The sequence below is a fragment of the Cervus canadensis genome, chromosome 4, assembly GCF_019320065.1.
Source record: "Cervus canadensis isolate Bull #8, Minnesota chromosome 4, ASM1932006v1, whole genome shotgun sequence".
Lineage (NCBI taxonomy): Eukaryota > Metazoa > Chordata > Mammalia > Artiodactyla > Cervidae > Cervus > Cervus canadensis.
This window is the reverse complement of record NC_057389.1, coordinates 93,590,316-93,609,833: the sequence shown is the minus strand read 5'-3', so window position 1 is coordinate 93,609,833 and position 19,518 is coordinate 93,590,316. Positions and strand designations below refer to the sequence as shown.

General features: G+C 39.9%; 1 protein-coding gene and 1 pseudogene across 1 annotated transcript; one reads left to right on the top strand and one right to left on the bottom strand.

The window, feature by feature from the left end:
* Positions 1 to 299: 299 nt before the first annotated feature.
* On the bottom strand, positions 300 to 1,265 carry LOC122440950 (annotated as a pseudogene).
* An 11,543-nt stretch (positions 1,266 to 12,808) lies between these two features.
* On the top strand, positions 12,809 to 13,726 carry LOC122440472 (olfactory receptor 7G2-like). Its single transcript, XM_043466771.1, has one exon. It carries the CDS (start codon positions 12,809 to 12,811, stop codon positions 13,724 to 13,726), a length of 918 nt encoding a protein of 305 aa, XP_043322706.1.
* Positions 13,727 to 19,518: the final 5,792 nt, after the last annotated feature.

Here is a 19,518-nt window from a genome sequence, read left to right as displayed (position 1 = left end):
TCCTAGAAAGGAAACAACAACCCACTCCAGTATTCTTGCCAGAAAAATCCCACAGAGGAAGGAGCCTGGTGGGCTATAGTCCATGGTGTCACAAAGAGTTAGATGCCACTGAATGTGTGTGCGCACACACACACACACACACACACACACATTTGAGAAAATAGTTATAGGACCCTCCTGATATTCCCTTTTAAACTTCTGCAATTCAAAATTAGAATGGCTGCACTTCCAACTCTTACAATTCCATACACTTGCCCAGGACACTAAACTTTGAGGTCCTGCCTCTGCTCCCAGATGACCTAGTGGTCATGAAGATGAGATGACTTTTTTTTTCTCATGAGATTCCTTAGGGCCCCCTTCAGGTCTCTGTTCCTCAGGCTGTAGATAAAGGGGTTCAGCATGGGGGTGACGGCAGTGTACATCACAGCAGAGGCTTTCACCTTCACGGCTGTGCGGACAGATGATGGACACAGATAGTGTCCCATAGTGGACCACCATGATGGTGGTCCTGTAGCAGAGTACAACCACAGAGAGGTGGGAGCTGCAGGTGGAAAATGTTCTCTTCCTGCCTCCCGCAGAGGGCACCTACATGATGGCCACAATGATGTGCACATAGGAGGCCAGAATGCAGATGAAAGGCGTGGCTATGACCATCCCCGCCACAATGAGCACAAAGATCTTGTTCACAGAGGTGTCCGTGCACAAAAGTCTGAGGAGCAGGGTGAGGTCACAGAAGTAGTGAGGCAACTCATTATTGCCACAGAAAACCAGTCGGGCCATCAGGAGGATGTGGGTGAGGGAGATGAAGCTGGAAAACACCCATGGGCTGCCGACCAGCAGGCCACAGAGGCGTGGGCTCATAATAGTGGTATAGTGTAAGGGGTGACATTTAGCCATGAACCTTCATAAACCATCACGGCTATTAAGACACTGTCTATGATGCCAAAGAAATGGAAGAAGTACATTTGCGTCAGGCAGCAGGAATAAGAGATGGACTTGCTCTTGATTTGGATGTTCACCAGCATCTTGGGGACAGTGTCGGTGGCCAGGCAGAAATCAACCAAGGAGAGATTGGCCAAGAAGAAGTACATGGGGATGTGGAGGTGGGAGTCTGTGCTGATGGCCAGGATGATGAACAGGTTCCCCACTACTGTGACCACATACATGAAGAGAAACAGATCAGAGAGGAGAGTATCCTGTTCTGGCTTTTCTGAAAGTCCCAGGAGGATAAAATCAGAGGAATTGGTTTGGTTGTCTGGTTCCATGGGTATGATACCTCTGGAAGTATTGAAAAGGGAAAGTTACATGAATGCTAGGGCAATTATTCTGGCAGATTAAATAATTTTATTCCCAGTTTCTTCAGTCAGTTCAGTCGCTCAGTTGTGTCTGACTCTTTGCAACCCCATGGACTGCAGCACACCAGGCTTCCCTGTCCATCATCAACTCCTGGAGCTTACTCAAACTCATGTCCATTGATTGAGTCGGTGATGCCATCCAGCCATCTCATCCTCTGTTGTCCCGGTCTCCTCCCACCTTCAATCTTTTCCAGCATCAGGATCTTTTCCAATGAGTTAGTTTTTCAAATCAAGTGGCCAAAGTATTGGAGTTTCAGCTTCAGCATTAGTCCTTCCAATGAATAGTTAGGACTGATTTCCTTTAGGATGAACTGGTTGGATCTTCTTGCAATCCAAGGGACTCTCAAGAGTCTTCTCCAACACCATAGTTCAAAAACATTAATTTTTCGATGTTCAGCTTTCTTTATAGTCTAACTCTCACATCCATACATGACCACTGGAAAAACCATAGCTTTGACTAGACGGACTTCTGTTGGCAAAGTAATGTCTCTGCTTTTTAATATGCTGTCTAACTTGGTCACAGCTTTTCTTCCAAGGAGCAAGCATCTTTTAATTTCATGGCTGCAGTCATCATCTGCAGTGATTTTGGAGCCCCCCAAAATAAAGTCTGTCACTGTTTCCACTGGTTCCCTATCTATTTGCTATGAAGTGATGGGACCAGATGCCATAATCTTAGTTTTCTGAATGTTGAGTTTTAATCCAACTTTTTCACTCTCCTCTTTCACTTTCATCAAGAGGCTCTTTAGTTCTTCTTCACTTTCTGCCATAAGGGTGGTGTCATCTGCATATCTGAGGTTATTGATATTTCTCCTAGTAATCCTGATTCCAGCTTGTGCTTCATCCAGCCCAGCGTTTCTCATGATGCATATAAGTTAAATAGGCAGGGTGACAATATACAGTCTTGACGTACTCCTTTTCCTATTTAGAACCAGTCTGTTGTTCCATGTCCAGTTCTAACTGTTGCTTCTTGACCTGCATACAGATTTCTTAAGAGGCAGGTCAGGTGGTCTGGTATTCCCATCTCTTAAAGAATTTTCCACAGTTTGTTGTGATCCACACAGTCAAAGGCTTTGGCACAGTCAATAAAGCAGAAATAGAAGTTTTTCTGGAACTCTCTTGCTATTTTGATGATTCAATGGATGTTGGCAATTTGATCTCTGGATCCTCTGCCTTTTCTAAATCCAGCTTGAATATCTGGAAGTTCATGGTTGAAGTTCACTGTTGAAGACTGGCTTGGAGAATTTTGAGCATTACTTTATTAGCGTGTGAGATGAGTGCAATTGTGGGGTAGTTTGAGCATTCTTTGGTATTTCCTTTCTTTGTGATTGGAATGAAAATTGACCTTTACTATTTCTGTAATAGTATATACACAAACAGAATCAATGTTAAATAGGCCATACATAAAATTAGCCCTTAGTGTTTGCATTTGTAGGGTACATTCACCATAGTATCACGTGCACGTATACAGGTAATATATATCTACCTGTATATGGAAACTACATATGGAAACTACATTTTTGAGCTTAAATGTAGTATCAGTTAGGAGAGCTGATTTTTTTTAATGTAGGAGATTTATATTTTTTTTAATATAGATTAAAAAAAAGAACTATAATACAACAACAATAAAAAATCTGTTGAGGTGTGTAGGGTACTTGAAATTAAGGTGAGCCAAGAAAGATTCAGGGAAAAGGTGTCATACATTTCACCTCTCAGTGTAAAGAATTATTCACAGCAAAAAGTTTTTCATTTCTGAGCCTTGCTCCTCAAGAACCCGAACTGCCCTGTGATCACATGAGAGTAAAACAATTTGACTAATGAGGAGCTTTGGATATTGAACTCCGAAGAGACAGAGAGACTGCAAATAAGTCTGCCTTTGACCACCCCACTTAACAACCACCCCAGGTCATGTCAAGCACACGCTACACTAGTCGCAGGGACCATCATTCCTGCCCAGGAGCCGGTGTTCACTGTCTCTCTGTGCTGCTCAAACGGACCCAGAGCTTCCATTTTCCCTCCTTCACATCCAGGGAAGAACTGAATGTTGTCACTTAGTGTTGGCACCGCGAGCTCTGGCGTCCTCTATTTCACCTTCTGCAAATAGGGACAGGTGTTTGTTTAGCAGTTGATCTGGGGCAGCAATGAGGTGAGTTCCTGAAGATGAGCAGAACTGGGTCGCCTGGGAGGGGCTGCTAATGGTTCATCAATCTCCCCGGTCTATTTCCTTGTACCTATGCACTAATGCATGACTGTCTTTCATTCTGCTGATCTACTCTGATCCCAAAGTCCAGGGGCTTTTTCCATCCGCAAGATTCATCTGCTTGCTCAACCTGAAGAATGTTCTAAACTTCTCTTACATACCCTTTCTTACTTTGTCAAGGGGCAGAGGGGTGCACCCTTCTGCTTTTCTTCCCATTGCTGGCTCATGATACCACTTTATAGAAAAAAAATTAGAAATGAAAATATTTCATCATTATGAATAATCTAAGAAAGAGGAGGTAGAGAATGAAGCGGATCCAAGTCTACTGGTTTCTCTTTAGTAATGTATGAAATATCTTAAACTGCAGAGCACCATAGAATAAATAAACATCCATCCATGCTTCCAGAATTAGTAAAACTTTTCATTTTGTCATCAGAGTTCTTTCATTTATTTGTTTATTTTATTTTTGGCTGTGTTGGGTCTTTGTTGCTTCTTGGGCTTTTCTCTGGTTGCAGCAGGAGGGGCAGCTCTCTAGCTGTGGGGCTTGGACTTTTCATTGCTGTGGCTTCTCTTGTAGAGAATGGTCTTTAGGGTGCACAGGCTTTAACAGTTCTGGTTCCTGGCTCTAGAGCACAGGCTCGATAGTTCTGTTGCACAGGCTGAGTTGCTCCATGGCACATGGGATCTTCCTGGACCAGTGATTGAACCCGTGTCTCCTGCCCGCTGCCTTGGCAGGCAGATTCTTTACCACTGAGCCACAGCAAAGCCCCAGAGTTCTTCTATTAAACTAAAAGAAATGTAAATAAATAGAACCTATCTTTTAAGTTTGGTTTCATTCCTAGAGGAAACCACAATCTTGAATTTGGTTGTTCTCCATGTGTTATTTAAAATTGTTTTACACATTACATGCGTGTGTTTGGGTGTAAAAGGCAGTAATATAGTGCCCTGAAATAGGAAAAGGGATAAATAGTGATGTAATAAGATGTAGGAACTAGGTAATTAACTAAGATAGTTAATGAACCAGAAAAAAACTGTACCAAGACATTAAACATTATTTTAAAAATGCAAAATTCCATGTACAATGTATGAAGATAAAATTCAAAACAAGAATATAATTTATGGATACTTAGTCACTGTATTAAAATCAGAGGAGAATAGTGAACACCAAATTCATTATCATGGTTCCCTTGGGAATGAAAAGCGATTGAGGATGTAAAAAAAATATTAGTTCTTTAAAATATTTACTGCAAATTTTGGCAATATATTTTAATTTAGTGGTCCTTAGTGGGTGGACTTTGTTAAATGTACTTATTTATGCTTGCAATGTTTGATAATAAGAATTGAACTTTTAATATCTTTTTATTTTATTTTATTTTTGTGGGGGGTGGGCAAGAACACCAGAGTGGGTTGTCATTCCCCTAACTCCAGGCAATCTTCCTGCCCCTATATCTTTTTATTTTAAAGCATTTAAATTGTATCATGATATAGATGTCTTTGGGGGCAAATTCTTTCTCTGAAGTTTTTATTTGGGTTGATATATTAAAGTCTAACTTATTCACTTTAATTGCGACATGTTTTATCATGTGTCCATGAGACATGAGCATTAATCACTGATGTCATTTGTTTTTTTTAATATATATTTTTTCATTTATTTTTATTAGTTGGAGGCTAATTACTTTACAATATTGTAGTGGTTTTTGTCATACATTGACATGAATCAGCCATGGATTTACATGTATTCCCCATCCCGATCCCCCCTCCCACCTCCCTCTCTACCCGATTCCTCTGGGTCTTCCCAGTGCACCAGGCCCGGGCACTTGTCTCATGCATCCAGCCTGGGCTGGTGATCTGTTTCACCATAGATAATATATGTCATTTGAATTGTGCACTCCTCCTTTTTCTCTGGGGTTTCCCTGGTGGCTCAGATGGTAAAAGGTCTGCCTGCAATTCAGAGATGTGGGTTTGATCCCTTGGTCAAGAAGATTCCCTGGAGTAGAAAATGGCAACCTACTCCAGGATTCTTGCCTGGAGAATTCCTGTTTCTCTATCTAAGCAAGATTCCCAACAGGAGTTTCAGCATATCCATTTTCCCCTGAAAATTACAGTTATCATGCTAAAGATATTCTTCCTTTCTCCTCTCTTCCTTTGTCTTACTCTTCCAATTACTTTTCTTCTATAATAAACCATGCCCAGGGGTGTCACTTGTGTCCATTGCAGAAACAAATCACAATAAGTAATATTAAGAGTGTCTTGTATATAAAACACTGTACTTGTGATTTTTGTCTGCTCATCCTTCCTGCATTCCCATAAGGTTTCATGATGGTTCTTATTGTCCAAATGGGACTGGGGCTTCTCCCACAATTGAAAAAATTTCCTCATTTATAGAGCAAGTGCTGGAGACATAATTAAACTCAGGAGTGGCTGAGTCAAAATCTTAATTGATGCTGTTACAGTTGCTAGCTTTTATAATTTCATGTTAAGAGCACATATATTGTCATTGTTGAAGCAGAGTTTACCGAGGGCCAATCAGTTCCAAATATCAGTATCCTAATGAGCTATTCAAGGTTTTCCAGATGGCTTAGAGGTAAATCTGCTTGCCAGTGCAGGAGACATGGATTTGATCCCTGGATTGGGAAAATCCCTTGTAGAAGGAAATGGCAACCTACTCCAGTATTCTTGCTTGGGAAATCCCACGGACGGAGGAACCTGGCAGGCTAAAATCACAGAGTTGGACACGACTTAGTGACTAAACACAACAATTAAACCCAGAGGGAGTTTAGTTACAACAATAATGGAGCTATTCCTGTCATAAACTTTTTCTAAAATCATTGGTTCACCAGAATATTTGGCATAATCATTGATGCACCCAGGACACAGTCAAATACCTCTTGCGTGTTTCAGTTGAACCAATGGTTGTATTCTTAGGAACTCACCATAACACAGAAAATTGGAAAGCTTTTGAGTTGATCCTGATACATAAAGGTTTCTTTTGGAAGCAAGTGGGCAAGTCTTCCTGACCTAGACGTAGATGGGGCACTTACAGTCATAGAAGATGTTCTGAAGTGCCATACTAATTTTCTACATTTCTTTTCCTAATATTGTCAGTTTTTATACAACAGAGACAGATGTGCCCACAACAAAAGCAATATGGAATCAATCATATTGCTGAGTTTAATTATTTCCGTGTGTGTGTGTGTGTGTGTGTGTGTGTGTGTGCGCGCGCGCGCTCAGTTGTGTCTGACTCTTTGTGACCACGTGGACTGTAACTGACCAGGCTCCTCTGTCCATGGAATGTTCCAGGCAAGAATAATGGACTAGGTTGCCATTTCCTTCTACAAAAGATCTCTAGGGGATCTTCCCGATCCAGGGATCAAACCCAGTTCTTCCACATTGCAGGTAGATACCTGAGCCACCAGGAAGCCCAATTATTTCCATGAAAGTGAAAGTGTTAGTTGCTCTGTCCTGTCTGACTCTTTTCAACCCCATCTGAACCACCAGCGACACCCCATAGTCTACCATAAAAAGAAGGAGATGAAAAAAGGGACAGATCTCACTGGCTGGGCTACATTGGAAGGAAAAACAAAAAAGAAAAGGAAAAAGAGATTTACAAGTAATTGTCCATTAATGGAGCTAATTATGACTTGTTAGTTTAAGGTCTCCAGGGGATCTTCCCGACCCAGGGATTGAACCAGGGTCTCCTGCATTGCAGGCAAATTCTTTACCCTCTAAGCAGCTATACGCATACATAAAACCCCTCCTTCTTGACCATCCATCCCTCTTGACCCTCTCTCCCTTCACACCCACCCTATTCCATCCTTCTAGGTTATTACAGAGCCCTGAGCTGAGCTCCCTGTGCTATATAGCAGGTTCCCACTAGTCAGTTATCTTACACATTATAGTGTGTGAATGTCAGTGCTACTCTCCCAGTTCTTCCCACCTTCCCCTTCCCCAGCTGTCCACATGTCCTTTCTCTACATCTGCATTTCTATTCCTGTCCTTCAAGTAGGTTCATGTATACCATTTTTCTAGATTCCATACATGTGCATTAATATACAACATTTGTTTTTCTCTTTCTGACTTACTTCACTCAGTATAACAAGGTCTAGGTTCATCCACCTCACAACAACTGACTCAAATTCATTCCTTTTCATGGCTAAGTAATATTTCATTGTGTATATGTACTACAACTTCTTTATCCATTCATCTATTGATGGACATATGGGTTTCTTCCATGTCCTAGCTATTGTAAATAGTGCTGCATTAAACATTGGGGTACATGTGTCATTTTTTGAATAATGGTTTTCTCAGAGTATACTGGGGCTTCCTGGGTGGCACTAGTGGTAAAGAACCTGCCTGCCAATGCCGGAGACATTAAAAGATGTGGATTTAATCCCTGAGTCAGGAAGATCCCTTGGGGAAGGGCATGACAACTCACCCAGTCCAGTATTCTTGCCTGGAGAATCCCAAGGATAGAGGAGCCTGGCAGGCTACAGTCCATAGTGTCGCAAAGAGTCAGACACCACTGAATTGACTTAGCACTCATGCATGCAGACAGAGTATAATAAGCCATTTTTACTGATTACAATTTTAAGTTCCATAATCATCAAGGTTTTCAGGTGTCTGGATGTAGGATTCTCACTTTGCTTTTTCTATTTTAAGACTGATTGACAATTGTCTCCCCCTTCCTACTGTTGTAGCAATTCTTCTGTCAAGCAGACTGGACACTTGTGCTGGGAGATTTTATCTTCCTCACCCCAGGATTGTGCTTTAACACGCTAACAGATTGTTGTTTTTTAGTTATTTTTTGGTTCATTTTCAAAATGCCATGAACTTTCTATTTCCTCCAGCTCTTCTTTTTTGGAATATATAAGTAGTCTCATCATATTATATGTTAAATACTCTTGGGAGAAAAGAGAGTCTCATTCACATAATAGCTTATGTTTTCAAGTAGCATATGGGAGATTTTATCTTCCTCACCCCAGGATTGTGCTTTAACACGCTAACAGATTGTTGTTTTTTAGTTATTTTTTGGTTCATTTTCAAAATGCCATGAACTTTCTATTTCCTCCAGCTCTTCTTTTTTGGAATATATAAGTAGTCTCATCATATTATATGTTAAATACTCTTGGGAGAAAAGAGAGTCTCATTCATATAATAGCTTATGTTTTCAAGTAGCATATTCTTTTTAAAAAACATATTTATTTTTGGCTACACTGGGTCTTCATTGCCGCACGCAGGCATTCTCTAGTTGTAACAAGTGGGGGCTACTCTCTGCTGCTGTGCACAGAATTCTCATTGTTGTTGGCTTCTCGTGTTGCAGGGCACAGATTCTAGAGCACGGCTTAGCAGTTGTGGTGCATGGGTTTTAGTTGCTCTGCAGCATGTGGGATCTTCCCAGACCAGGGACCGTACCCAAGACCCCTGCACTGGCAGGTGGATTCTTAACCACTGGACTCCCAGAGTCTTCAAGTATCATATTCTAATCTTGATCTCGGGTTCTGAGTGTGGACTCTTTTCTGTTGCTGTCACGTCTAGATACCACCCTTGTGGTCAGATGTTAGAAGAGTTTCAAAATCAGGGTAAGGATTTATTAGGTGGAAGTTTTCGAAGGCAAGTGATGGAATTTGGTCAACCCTTCCTGATACTTAAATCTGTACTCCCTAAAGTTTGTATCACCTGGTGGTAGGAGTTCAGCTCTAAAGTCTGGAAACCTGAGTGCAAATCATTTCACCAGCTCTTGCTGGAATGCCAAGTATTTTGCATCCGTACCTCATACCTTCATCTCACTTTACATTTATCTTTCCACAGGGTCATAGATAAACAGGAGGATGTTAGAAGAACCTGACTCATAGGTCAACAGAGAATAAAATTAGTTAGAATGACATATTGACAATGTACGAGATTTGCCATACATTTGGTATTGATTTGTATCATTTAAAAAAAAAATGTTTACCAATTTTGTGCTTAGTCGCTCAGTCACGTCAGACTCTTTGTGATCCTATGGACTGTAGCCCTCCAGGCTCCTCAGTCCATGGAACTTTTGAGGCAAGAATACTGGAGTAGGTTGTCATTTCCTATTCTAGGGGATCTTGCTGACTTAGGGATCGAACCCAGGTCTCTTGCATCTGGCAGGTGGATTCTTTGCCACTAGTGTCACCTGGGAAGCCCCCTTACCAACTTTATTGAAGTATAGTTATAGTACCTCACCCACTGTAAGTGTATGAGTCCATGATTTCAGTAAATTTATAGAGTTGTGCGACTATCAGCATAATCCAGTTTTAGAACATGTCTATCACTTTGAAAAAGCTCCCTCATTGCCTTTCACAGTTAATGTTCACTCCCACACTTACAGCTTGACCAATACTTTTCTGCTTTCTGTCTCTATAAACTTGTCTTATGGGGACATTTCATATAAATGGAATCACATTATATGTAGTTTTTTGTCTCTATCTTCTTTCCCTTAGCATAAAAGTTTCCCGTTCATTCATAACATGTATCAGCAATTTGTTCCCTTTAACTGCTTCATGGTATTCCATTGTTAATGATATTCCATTGTATGGAAATACTTTTTCTTCCCCCTCCATTCTTTAGTTAATGGGCATTTGGATTCCTTCCACTTTTCACTACGGTGAATGATGTTATGAGCATTCATGTGTGTAAATGTCTATGTGAACACGTTTGCATTTCTCTTGGGTAAATGCCTGGGCATGAGACTGCTAAGTCATATAATATTTGTTCTTAAATTTTTAAGAAATTTTTTTTGGCTATACTATTTTGTATTCCCAGCAGCTCCAGTTTCTCCACTTAGTAGTGTCTGCTTTATTATAATAACAATGATTATTATAATTATAATCTATCTAGTGGGTGTTGTAGTGGCATCTCACTGAAGTTTTCATTTTCATTTTCCTAATGACTAATGATATTCAGCAAATTTTTATGTGATTTTTGGACTATTCATGTATCTTTTTTTGAGAAATATCTATTAAGAATCTTGTCCATTTAAAAAATTTTAGTTACTTGTCTTTTTATTGAGTTGTAAGAGTGCTTTAAATTTTTTAGTGTAAGCTCTTTATCAAACATATTTGCAGAAAGAATTCGTGAGAATGAGAAAAGTGCTGAGAAGTATGCCTCACACTAGAACGCTGCGCTGGTGGTAGTGTGAACAGTTAATAATAATTAACACATTTATTTCAGTGATACCTGTTAATGCGATTATTAACTACAATGCTTATAGCACAGTTTTGTGATAAGAATTCAATGAGGCAGAAAGAAAGGGGGAAAAAAAGCATAGAATTTGATGATCATTGAAAAGGGAGTGGTTGAACTGAGTTTTGGACGCGAATTCCCAGAGCACTGAGAGAGCACAGATGAGTCAGGCCATCATTTTCCCCATTAAATGTGCTGGGTCTGCACCAACACATGAAAGAGTTGATATTCTAGTTCCGCATTGATCTGGGCTCCAGAAGACTGGTCTTCAAAGTAAAACCTAATCCAGCATCAACAACATTTGGGAATTTATTAGAAAGGCAAATTTTAAGTCCCATGACCAATCTTCTGAATCTCATATTCTGAGTGTGATGCCAGCAATATGGATTTGGACAGACGCTCCAGTGGATTTTCATGCAAGAAACAGTTTGAAAAATTCTGCTCTAAAGCCTATGTTTAATATGCTTATGATTTATACGTGTGTGTATGTTATTTCATTTTTGGGCTTTCCAGGTGGCTCAGCTGGTAAAGAATCTGCCTGCAATGCAGGAGACCTGGGTTCAATCCCTGTGTTGGGAAGATCTTCTGGAGAAGGGAAAGGCTACTCACTCCAGTATCCTGGCCTGAAGAATGCCATAGACTGTATAGTCCAAGGGATTACAAAGAGTTGGACATGACTGAGTGATTTTCACTTCACTATTTTAAAATTTTTATTGGGGTATAGTTGATTTACAATTTTGTGTTAGTTTCAGGAGCTGTACAGCAAAGTAAATTAGTTATATGTATATTCACTCTTTTTAAAAATATTTATTTACTTATTTATTTTTGGCTGCACCAGGCCTTAGTTACAGCATGCAGGCTTTAGTTGTGTGGTGAGGGTTGCAGGGTGTGAGGGCTCAGTAATTGTGGGGCATGGGCTCAGTAGTTGTGTCTTGGGGGCTTAGTTCCCCAGTGGCATGTGAGATCTTAGTTCCCCAACAAAGGTTTGAACCCGTGTCCCATGCATTGGAAGGTGGACTCTTCACCACTGGACCATCAAGGGGAGTCCCTATCCACTCTTTTTTTTTTTTAAGATTCTTTCCCCATATAGGTCATTACAGAGTACTGAGTAGAGTTCCCTGTGCTATACAGGAGATCCTTATTAGTTATCTATTTTATATATAAATAGATATTATTTATCTATCTATTCAATAGATACTAGTTTGTATATAGTAATGTGTATATTCCTGGAGAAGGAAATGGCAACCCACTCCAGTATTCTTGCCTGGAGAACCTCATGGACAGAGGAGCCTGGAGGGTTCATGGGGTCACAAAGAGTCGGACACAGCTTACCACTGAACAACAGTGTGTATATGCCAGTCCCAATCTCCCAATTTACCCCTCCATCCCCTTTCCCTATGCTTGGTGTGTTATCTCTGCTTGCTGGTTGGAAGCTTTGGAGGATTCCCAGGGAATAAGCTATACCTTGTTCCCTATTTTATTTCTATTAGTTGGTACAATGTGGGAAAGAATAAATTAGTTTAGAGTGAGTACAGAGGATAGAAAGAAAAGAGGTTGAGAAAGTAAGACTAAAAGAGGGGCAGAAGGTAAAGAAAAAGATGAAAAATATTTTCAGTTCAATTTACAATGTACAACGTTACAGTGTTCTAAAAGAATGGGTTCTTGTACATCTATTATGTGTCCTATCACATGTATTTGTTCTTTTTTAAAAAATTTTTATTTTAAATTGGAGTATAGCTGATTAACAAACAATGTTGTGTTAGTTTCAGGTGAATAGTGAAGATACTCAGCCGTACATATGCACGTATCCATTTTCCCCCCAAACTCCCCTCCCTTCCAGGCTGCCACATAACATTGAGCAGAGTTCCTTGTGCATACAGTAAGTCCTTGTCAGTTACCCATTTTAAATATAGCACTGTGTACCTGTCCATCCCAAAGTCCTTAACTGTCCCTTCCCCCTGGCAATCATAAATTCGTTCTCTAGGTCTATGAGTCTGTTTCTGTTTGCACATGTATTTTTTTTTTTTTTCTCATCAGACTCAGCCACAGCATGGAAACCCAAAACCAGACAGATGTAGCAGGATTTCTCCTCCTTGGTCTCTCAGAAGATCCAGAGCAGCAGCCCCTCCTCTTCGGTCTGTTCCTGACCATGTACCTGGTCACTGTGCTTGGCAACCTGCTCATCATGCTGGCCATCGGTTCTGACTCCCAGCTCCACACCCCCATGTACTTCTTCCTCTCCAATCTGTCCTTCACGGACCTCTGTTTCAGCACCACCACAGTCCCCAAGATGCTTGTGAACATTGAAAGACAGAGCAAATCCATCAGTTACCCAGGCTGCCTCACTCAGGTTTGTTTTGTCTTGTTATTTGCAGGCTTGGAAAACTTTCTCCTTGCAGCGATGGCCTATGACCGCTATGTGGCCATCTGCCATCCACTGAGGTACGCTGTCATCATGAGCCCCTGCCTCTGTGGCCTGTTGATTGTACTCTCCCTGGTCATTAGCAGCGCAGATGCCCTGCTCCACACTCTGATGATATTACGACTGTCTTTCTGCACAGAGCTGGAAATCCCCCATTTCTTCTGTGAACTGGATCAGGTCATCAAGCTGGCATGTTCTGATACCCTCATCAATAACATCCTGGTATATTTAGTGACTAGCATATTGGGTGGTGTTCCTCTCCTTGGCATTATCTTCTCTTACACTCAAATTGCCTCCTCTATTCTGAGAATGCCCTCAGCTGGTGGGAAATATAAAGCCTTTTCCACCTGTGGATCTCATCTCTCTGTGGTTTCCTTATTTTATGGGACAGCTTTTGGAGTGTACATTAGTTCTGCACTTACACACTCTTCCAAAGAGACAGCAGTAGCCTCTTTGATGTACACTGTGGTCCCTCCATTGTTGAACCCCTTTATCTACAGCCTGAGGAACAGAGACATGAAGCAAGCCTTGTGGAAACTTATCTGAGGAACATCTCCTTTTTCTGGTTGTGTCACCTACCTCGTACTTGGGCTCCAGCATGAGTCAGCAAACAAGAATAATAGGTTAGACCGAATGCCTGACTCTGACTTCACCAAAGTCTTATGCTGCTGCAATGGTGAAATTCCAAAATAACTAAAGCAGTTCAATTTAGGCTTGAAAACCAACTTTGCTCTTCTCTAATATTGAGATGTTTAAAATGTGTGTGAACTTTTTGATTATGATCTTTTGGCCAGGGTCCATCAAATTAGAACCTGAATTAGGCATTCTTTCTATAGTGATACTGAGGGGAATGTTTTTAGGAGAATGGTTGGGATAGAAAGAGGACACTAATTACAAAAAATTGTAATTATGTGAAGGGATGGATATGATCATTATTTTGGCTGCAGTAGTAATTTCATTAGGTTTATCTATCAAACTGCCACGTTAATTTCCATTGATTATCTGTTTTACATAGCCAATGAAAATTAACATGACAATTTGATATATATACCTAATGAAATTATAACATTGATATACGGCAGAAATGAAACCAATATTGTAACGCAATTACCCTTCAATTAAAAATAAGGATAATTTAAACTGTCATGTTAAACAACTCAAATGAATATATATTTTTTATTTACTTATTTATTTTGGCTTCACTGGGTCTTCATTGCTGCTTATAGGCTTTCTCTGGTTGTTGAGCATGGAGCCAGTTACCCTACCACATGTGGGATCTTGGTTCTCCCAGCAAGAATTGAACCTGTGTCCCATGAACTAGATGGTGGATTCTTAACCACTGGACCACTGGGGAAGTCCCAGTATGTATTTTTAAAAACAGGTGGAGAGGAAAACATAGTATCCTCTTAGCTTCTCAGGGTGAGACAATCAGTCAACATGAATTTGGGAAAAAAGAAGGAATTTATCAAATTAAGGTCTTTTTTGTTTGTTTCCTTTCCTATTCAAAAGCTTTTTAGTTTCTGGTAGCTCCCTTGTTTGTTTATTTGTTAAAGTTTTTTTTTTTTTTGCTGTGCATCATTTTAAAAGTCTTTATTGAATTTGTTACAATATTATTTCTGTTTTAAGTTTTGGTCTTCTGGCTGTGAGGCATGTGGGAGCTTAGCTCCCTGACCAGGGATTGAACCCGAATACCCCGCATTGGAAGGCAAAGTCTTAACCACTGGACCACCAGGGAAGTCCCAGTTTACTTTTTTATTTTTGTTCTGTAGCCTTTGCTTTTGGTGTCAAATCCAAATATTCACTGTCAAAACCAGTATCAAAGAGCTTACGCCCTGTGTTTTCTTCAGGAGTTTTACATTTCAGGTGGTACATTAAAAAATTTTAATCCAGCCTGAGTTGACTTTTGTGAGTGGTGTAAGAAAGGGGTCAAGTATTATTTTTTTAATCCATATTACCTGAAAGAGTAAGTATTGACTTACTAATGGAGATAAATCAGCAGAGCCACTTGGCTCCACCTTACCTATCCTTTAATGTTTCCAGTCTTTTGGTGAAACATGGAACATGAAAAGCTTTATCGTTCTGTGAGCCCCAGATGAATCTTTGCATATTTTACTCAATATTCATATGTTTGAAATTTACTGCTATTAAGATGGTGAACAGTGATATTACAATGCCATCCTGTCATTAGTTTATTTTGTAAAGATTTTCTGATGTGGATGAATTTTAAAGTCTTTGTTGAATTTATTACAATATTCCTTCTGCTTAATGTTTTGGGTTTTTGGCTGCAAAGCCTGTCAGATCTTAGCTCTCCAAACAGGGATTGAACCCACACCCCCTGCAGTGGAAAGTGAAGTCTTAACCACTGGACCACCAAGGAAGTCCTTTGCCATTAGTTTGTTTTCAGAAAATATGTCTTGAAAAATATAAACTAAGAAAATTCATATTGAAAGCATTAAAAATGTAAAGTAAATTGATGACCACATGAGAATACTGAAGTTCTTAAAGAAAATGTTTTTAAGTGGATATTAAATGGATCATCATTTACTTCTTCAATTATGGATGAAATGTCATGAAATCTACTAAATAATGGGCAAAGCTAGTGCATGGGCATTGTCTTTTTATCATAACACAATTGAATATGAAGGACATAATTCAATCCAAAGTTCTCCAATGTGGAGAAAATGTATGTTGAATCTATTATGTAAAAATTGAAAAAAGGTGATAATGAAAGTCTAAAAAGGGAGTAGGAAGTCTGTGCATATTGATCACAGTAATGATTGATCACAGAGGCAAATCAGATTCTGCTCTGTAAAACCAAGGTGAGAAATAAAGAAACAGAAAACATTCAACAACTCTAGAGTTGTTGCACCATAAAGAAGGTTGCACCATAAAGAAGGTTGAGTGTCAGAGAATTGATATTTTCGAATTGTGGTGCTGGAGAAGACTCTTTGAGTGTTCCTTGGACAGCAAGATTAAACCAGTCAATCCTATAGAAAATCAACCCTGAATATTCATTGGAAGGCCTGATGCTGAAGCTGAAGCTTCAATACTTTGACCATCTGTTGCGAAGAACTGACTCATTGGAAAAGACTATCAAGAGTAGTAGCCCCTGTTCACTGCAACTAGAGAAAATCCACATGCAGCAAAGGAGACCTAGAGCCCCCACAAATTAAGAAAACAAAAAATTTAAAAAGAGGAAAAGATTGTCATCAGCCTTAAGAAGAAAAAAGGAAATTGAGCAAAGTTCACTTGGATACTTCAAATGCTTTTGTAGTTGTGGGATTTTAAACAATTTAATCTGTGCTAATTACCTAGCAGGGGCCTTAGCACCTGGTATAAAGGACTTGCTATTTAAGATGCTCACAACTGGATGAGAAAATGGGACCTTATCTCTGGAATCTCTTACCTTCCCTACCACACACACAACAGTGTTTGAAATAAACACACACACACGCTCTTCCCTGTTTAGCTGCCAGTCACATTTTTACTTGAAAGCTAATGAGAAAAGACAGCATACTGTTTCAGACTTTAAATGAACAGTAGTAATTAATCCCCATGGATAGGTTATTAATTCTAGACCTATTTTTCCTTTCCTTTATTTTCTAGCTAGGTAGCCCAATAGGACCCATCCTGTCCTTCATTTCCAAGTTTTTATGACATGTACTAAGTTGCTTCAGTTATGCCCAACTCTTTGCAACCCTTGGACTATAGCCCGCCAGGCTCTACTGTCCATGGGATTCTCCAGGCAAGAATACTGGAGTGGGTTGTCATTTCTTTCTCTGGTTTTATGACATATTTAGAAATAATTAATCCCTGGATACTCAGTAACTTGATCTGTTCTCTCTTACTTTTATGTTTTGACACATCTGTCTCAGTTGTATAATTAGCAGGTAATGTCAGGAAAGTAAATATTGAAAATCAATCATGATAGTCAGATCCTCTTCCTCTTTTTCTGTTGGGTCCCATTACAGACTGGGTGGCTTGGGTCCTGGCACCTGCAGGAGTCCCTAGTTTATGTGCCAGGATCAATTCAATGACACTTTTACTTCCTGTGTTAAGACCTCTAGAATGTGCTTATAGATTGCCCCAAACAGGCAAGAGTTGATTCCGGAAATTCTGGTTGCTTTAATACATGTTTGCATTTTTCTTGAGAATCGATGGTTTTGAGAAAGTCTCCAAGGTGCGAACAGCTTATTAGTATACTAATGTTTAGAGCTGAATGGACCTAGGCATATTTTCTTCATTAATGGGAAATTCTGCACCATGAACATGGAGTCAGCACAAATAACCATAACAACATCAATCCTCTGGGCTAAGACTTTGACTCAGACAGCGCTGAGCATAACTCTCCTGCAGCACTTGCTCTGTGAATAAACATGGCATGGTGAAGATCCTACACGCCACAACTGAGACCTGATGTAGCTAAATAAATGAGCAAATACTTGTGGACACAGTAGGGGAAGAAGAGAGTGGGACAAATAGAGAAAGCATCATCAACATATATACACTACCATGTGTAAAACAGAGAGCCAGTGAGAAGTTGCTATATAAAACGGAGCCTAGCCTGGTATTCTGTGATGACCTAGAGAGGCGGTTTGGCGGGAAGGGAGGGAGGCTCGGGAGAGAGGGAACATATGTATAATTATGGCTGATTTGCATTGTTGTATAGCAGAAAGCTGATACAACATTGTAAAGCAATTTCCCCCAATTGTACACCTATGGCTGATTCATGTTAATGTTTGGCAGAAGCCAACACAATTCTGTAAAAAATTATCCTTCAATTAGAAAATAAATAAATATAAAAAAGAAAAATAATAAATTTTAAAACAAAATTTAAAAGGAATGAAATAATGCCATTTACAGCAACATGGATGGACCTAGAGACTGTCATTATTGTTTTTGCTGTTTAGTCACTAAGTCGTGTCCGACTCTCGGGACCCCATGGACCATCAGGCTCCCCTGTCCATGGGATTCTCCAGGCAAGAATACTGGGGTGGGTTGCCACGTCCTCCTCCAGGGGATCCTCCCAACTCAGGGATCCAACCCACGTCTCCTGCATTGGCAGGTGGTTTCTTTACCACTGAGCCGCCAGGAAAGCCCAGAGATTGTCATACTGAATGAAATAAGTCAGGCAGAGGATGACAGATACTGTATGGTATCACTGGGATGTAATATAAAAAATACAACAGACAAGTTAATATAACTAAAAAGAAGCAGACTCTCAGATATAGAGAACAAATTAGTGGTTACCGGTTGGGAGGGAGGGGCAATAGAGAGGTGGGGGAGTAGGTGGCACAAACTATTGTGTATAATATAGACTACAGGGATGTATTTTGCAACATGCAGATTACAGTCAGTATTTTATAACAATTGTAAATAGTGTATAACCTTCAAAAATTGTGTAAAAATTAAAAATCACTCATTTAAATTTTCTCATGCTGTAGCTACCTTGAAAACCATACTATGTTTCTCTTTTGAGTTTTTATTTGTGTTGAAACGGTGGGGTTATTTATCTTAATTGTTGTATACTTAGACCTGGCTTCAACCCCTGGGTCGGGAAGATTCTCTGGAGAAGGGAATGGCTACCTACCCACTCCAGTATTCTTGCCTGGAGAACTCTATGGACAGAGGAGACTGGTGGGATACAGCCCATGGGGTTTCAGAGAGTCAGACACGACTGAGCTACTAACACAAAAAAGACTGCCGTAAGTCCATGCCAAATGATCATTGACATCATTGATATTTTGGGGGGTGGTTCCTTTATTTAACTTCTCTACGCAAGCAAGATTCCCAGTGCAATTGTCAGCACATCTATTTTTCCTTGACATTCACAGCTATTATGCACATGATTGTCTTTTTCTCCTCTTTTTTCACCTAGCATAAAAATACTCAGGACTAACTGGTTTTTTGGATCTTCATTTCCTTATGAAGGCTCCTGTGTCACAGGAAACTTAAATAAATAGACAATATCACCAAGCACAATGCTTGACATCTGAGACATCTTAATCTCGCTGTAGTGATTTGTTTACGGCATAAATATGACTGGACAAAATAACACAGTTTATTATAGGAAAGATAGTGAGGGATGGAATAAGAAGAGGAGAGATACAAAGAACAATCCTGAGATGATAACTTCTAATTTCAGGGAAGAATTCATGTTCTGAAATGACCACTGTATCTTGCTTATGTATAGAAACAAAGAGGGAACAAATTTCAGTACATTTCATTCTGATTCACTAATGTCACTTCCCTACTCTATTCTCCTGTCTCACAATATAACAGTTTATTTCTTCTAGGAGCAAGGGGCATTTGCATTGGGACACACACACACACACACA

Coding starts and splice junctions, on each gene's coding strand:
- LOC122440472 (XM_043466771.1), top strand. CDS start 12,809: ATGGAAACCCAAAACCAGACAGATGTAGCAGGATTTCTCCTCCTTGGT.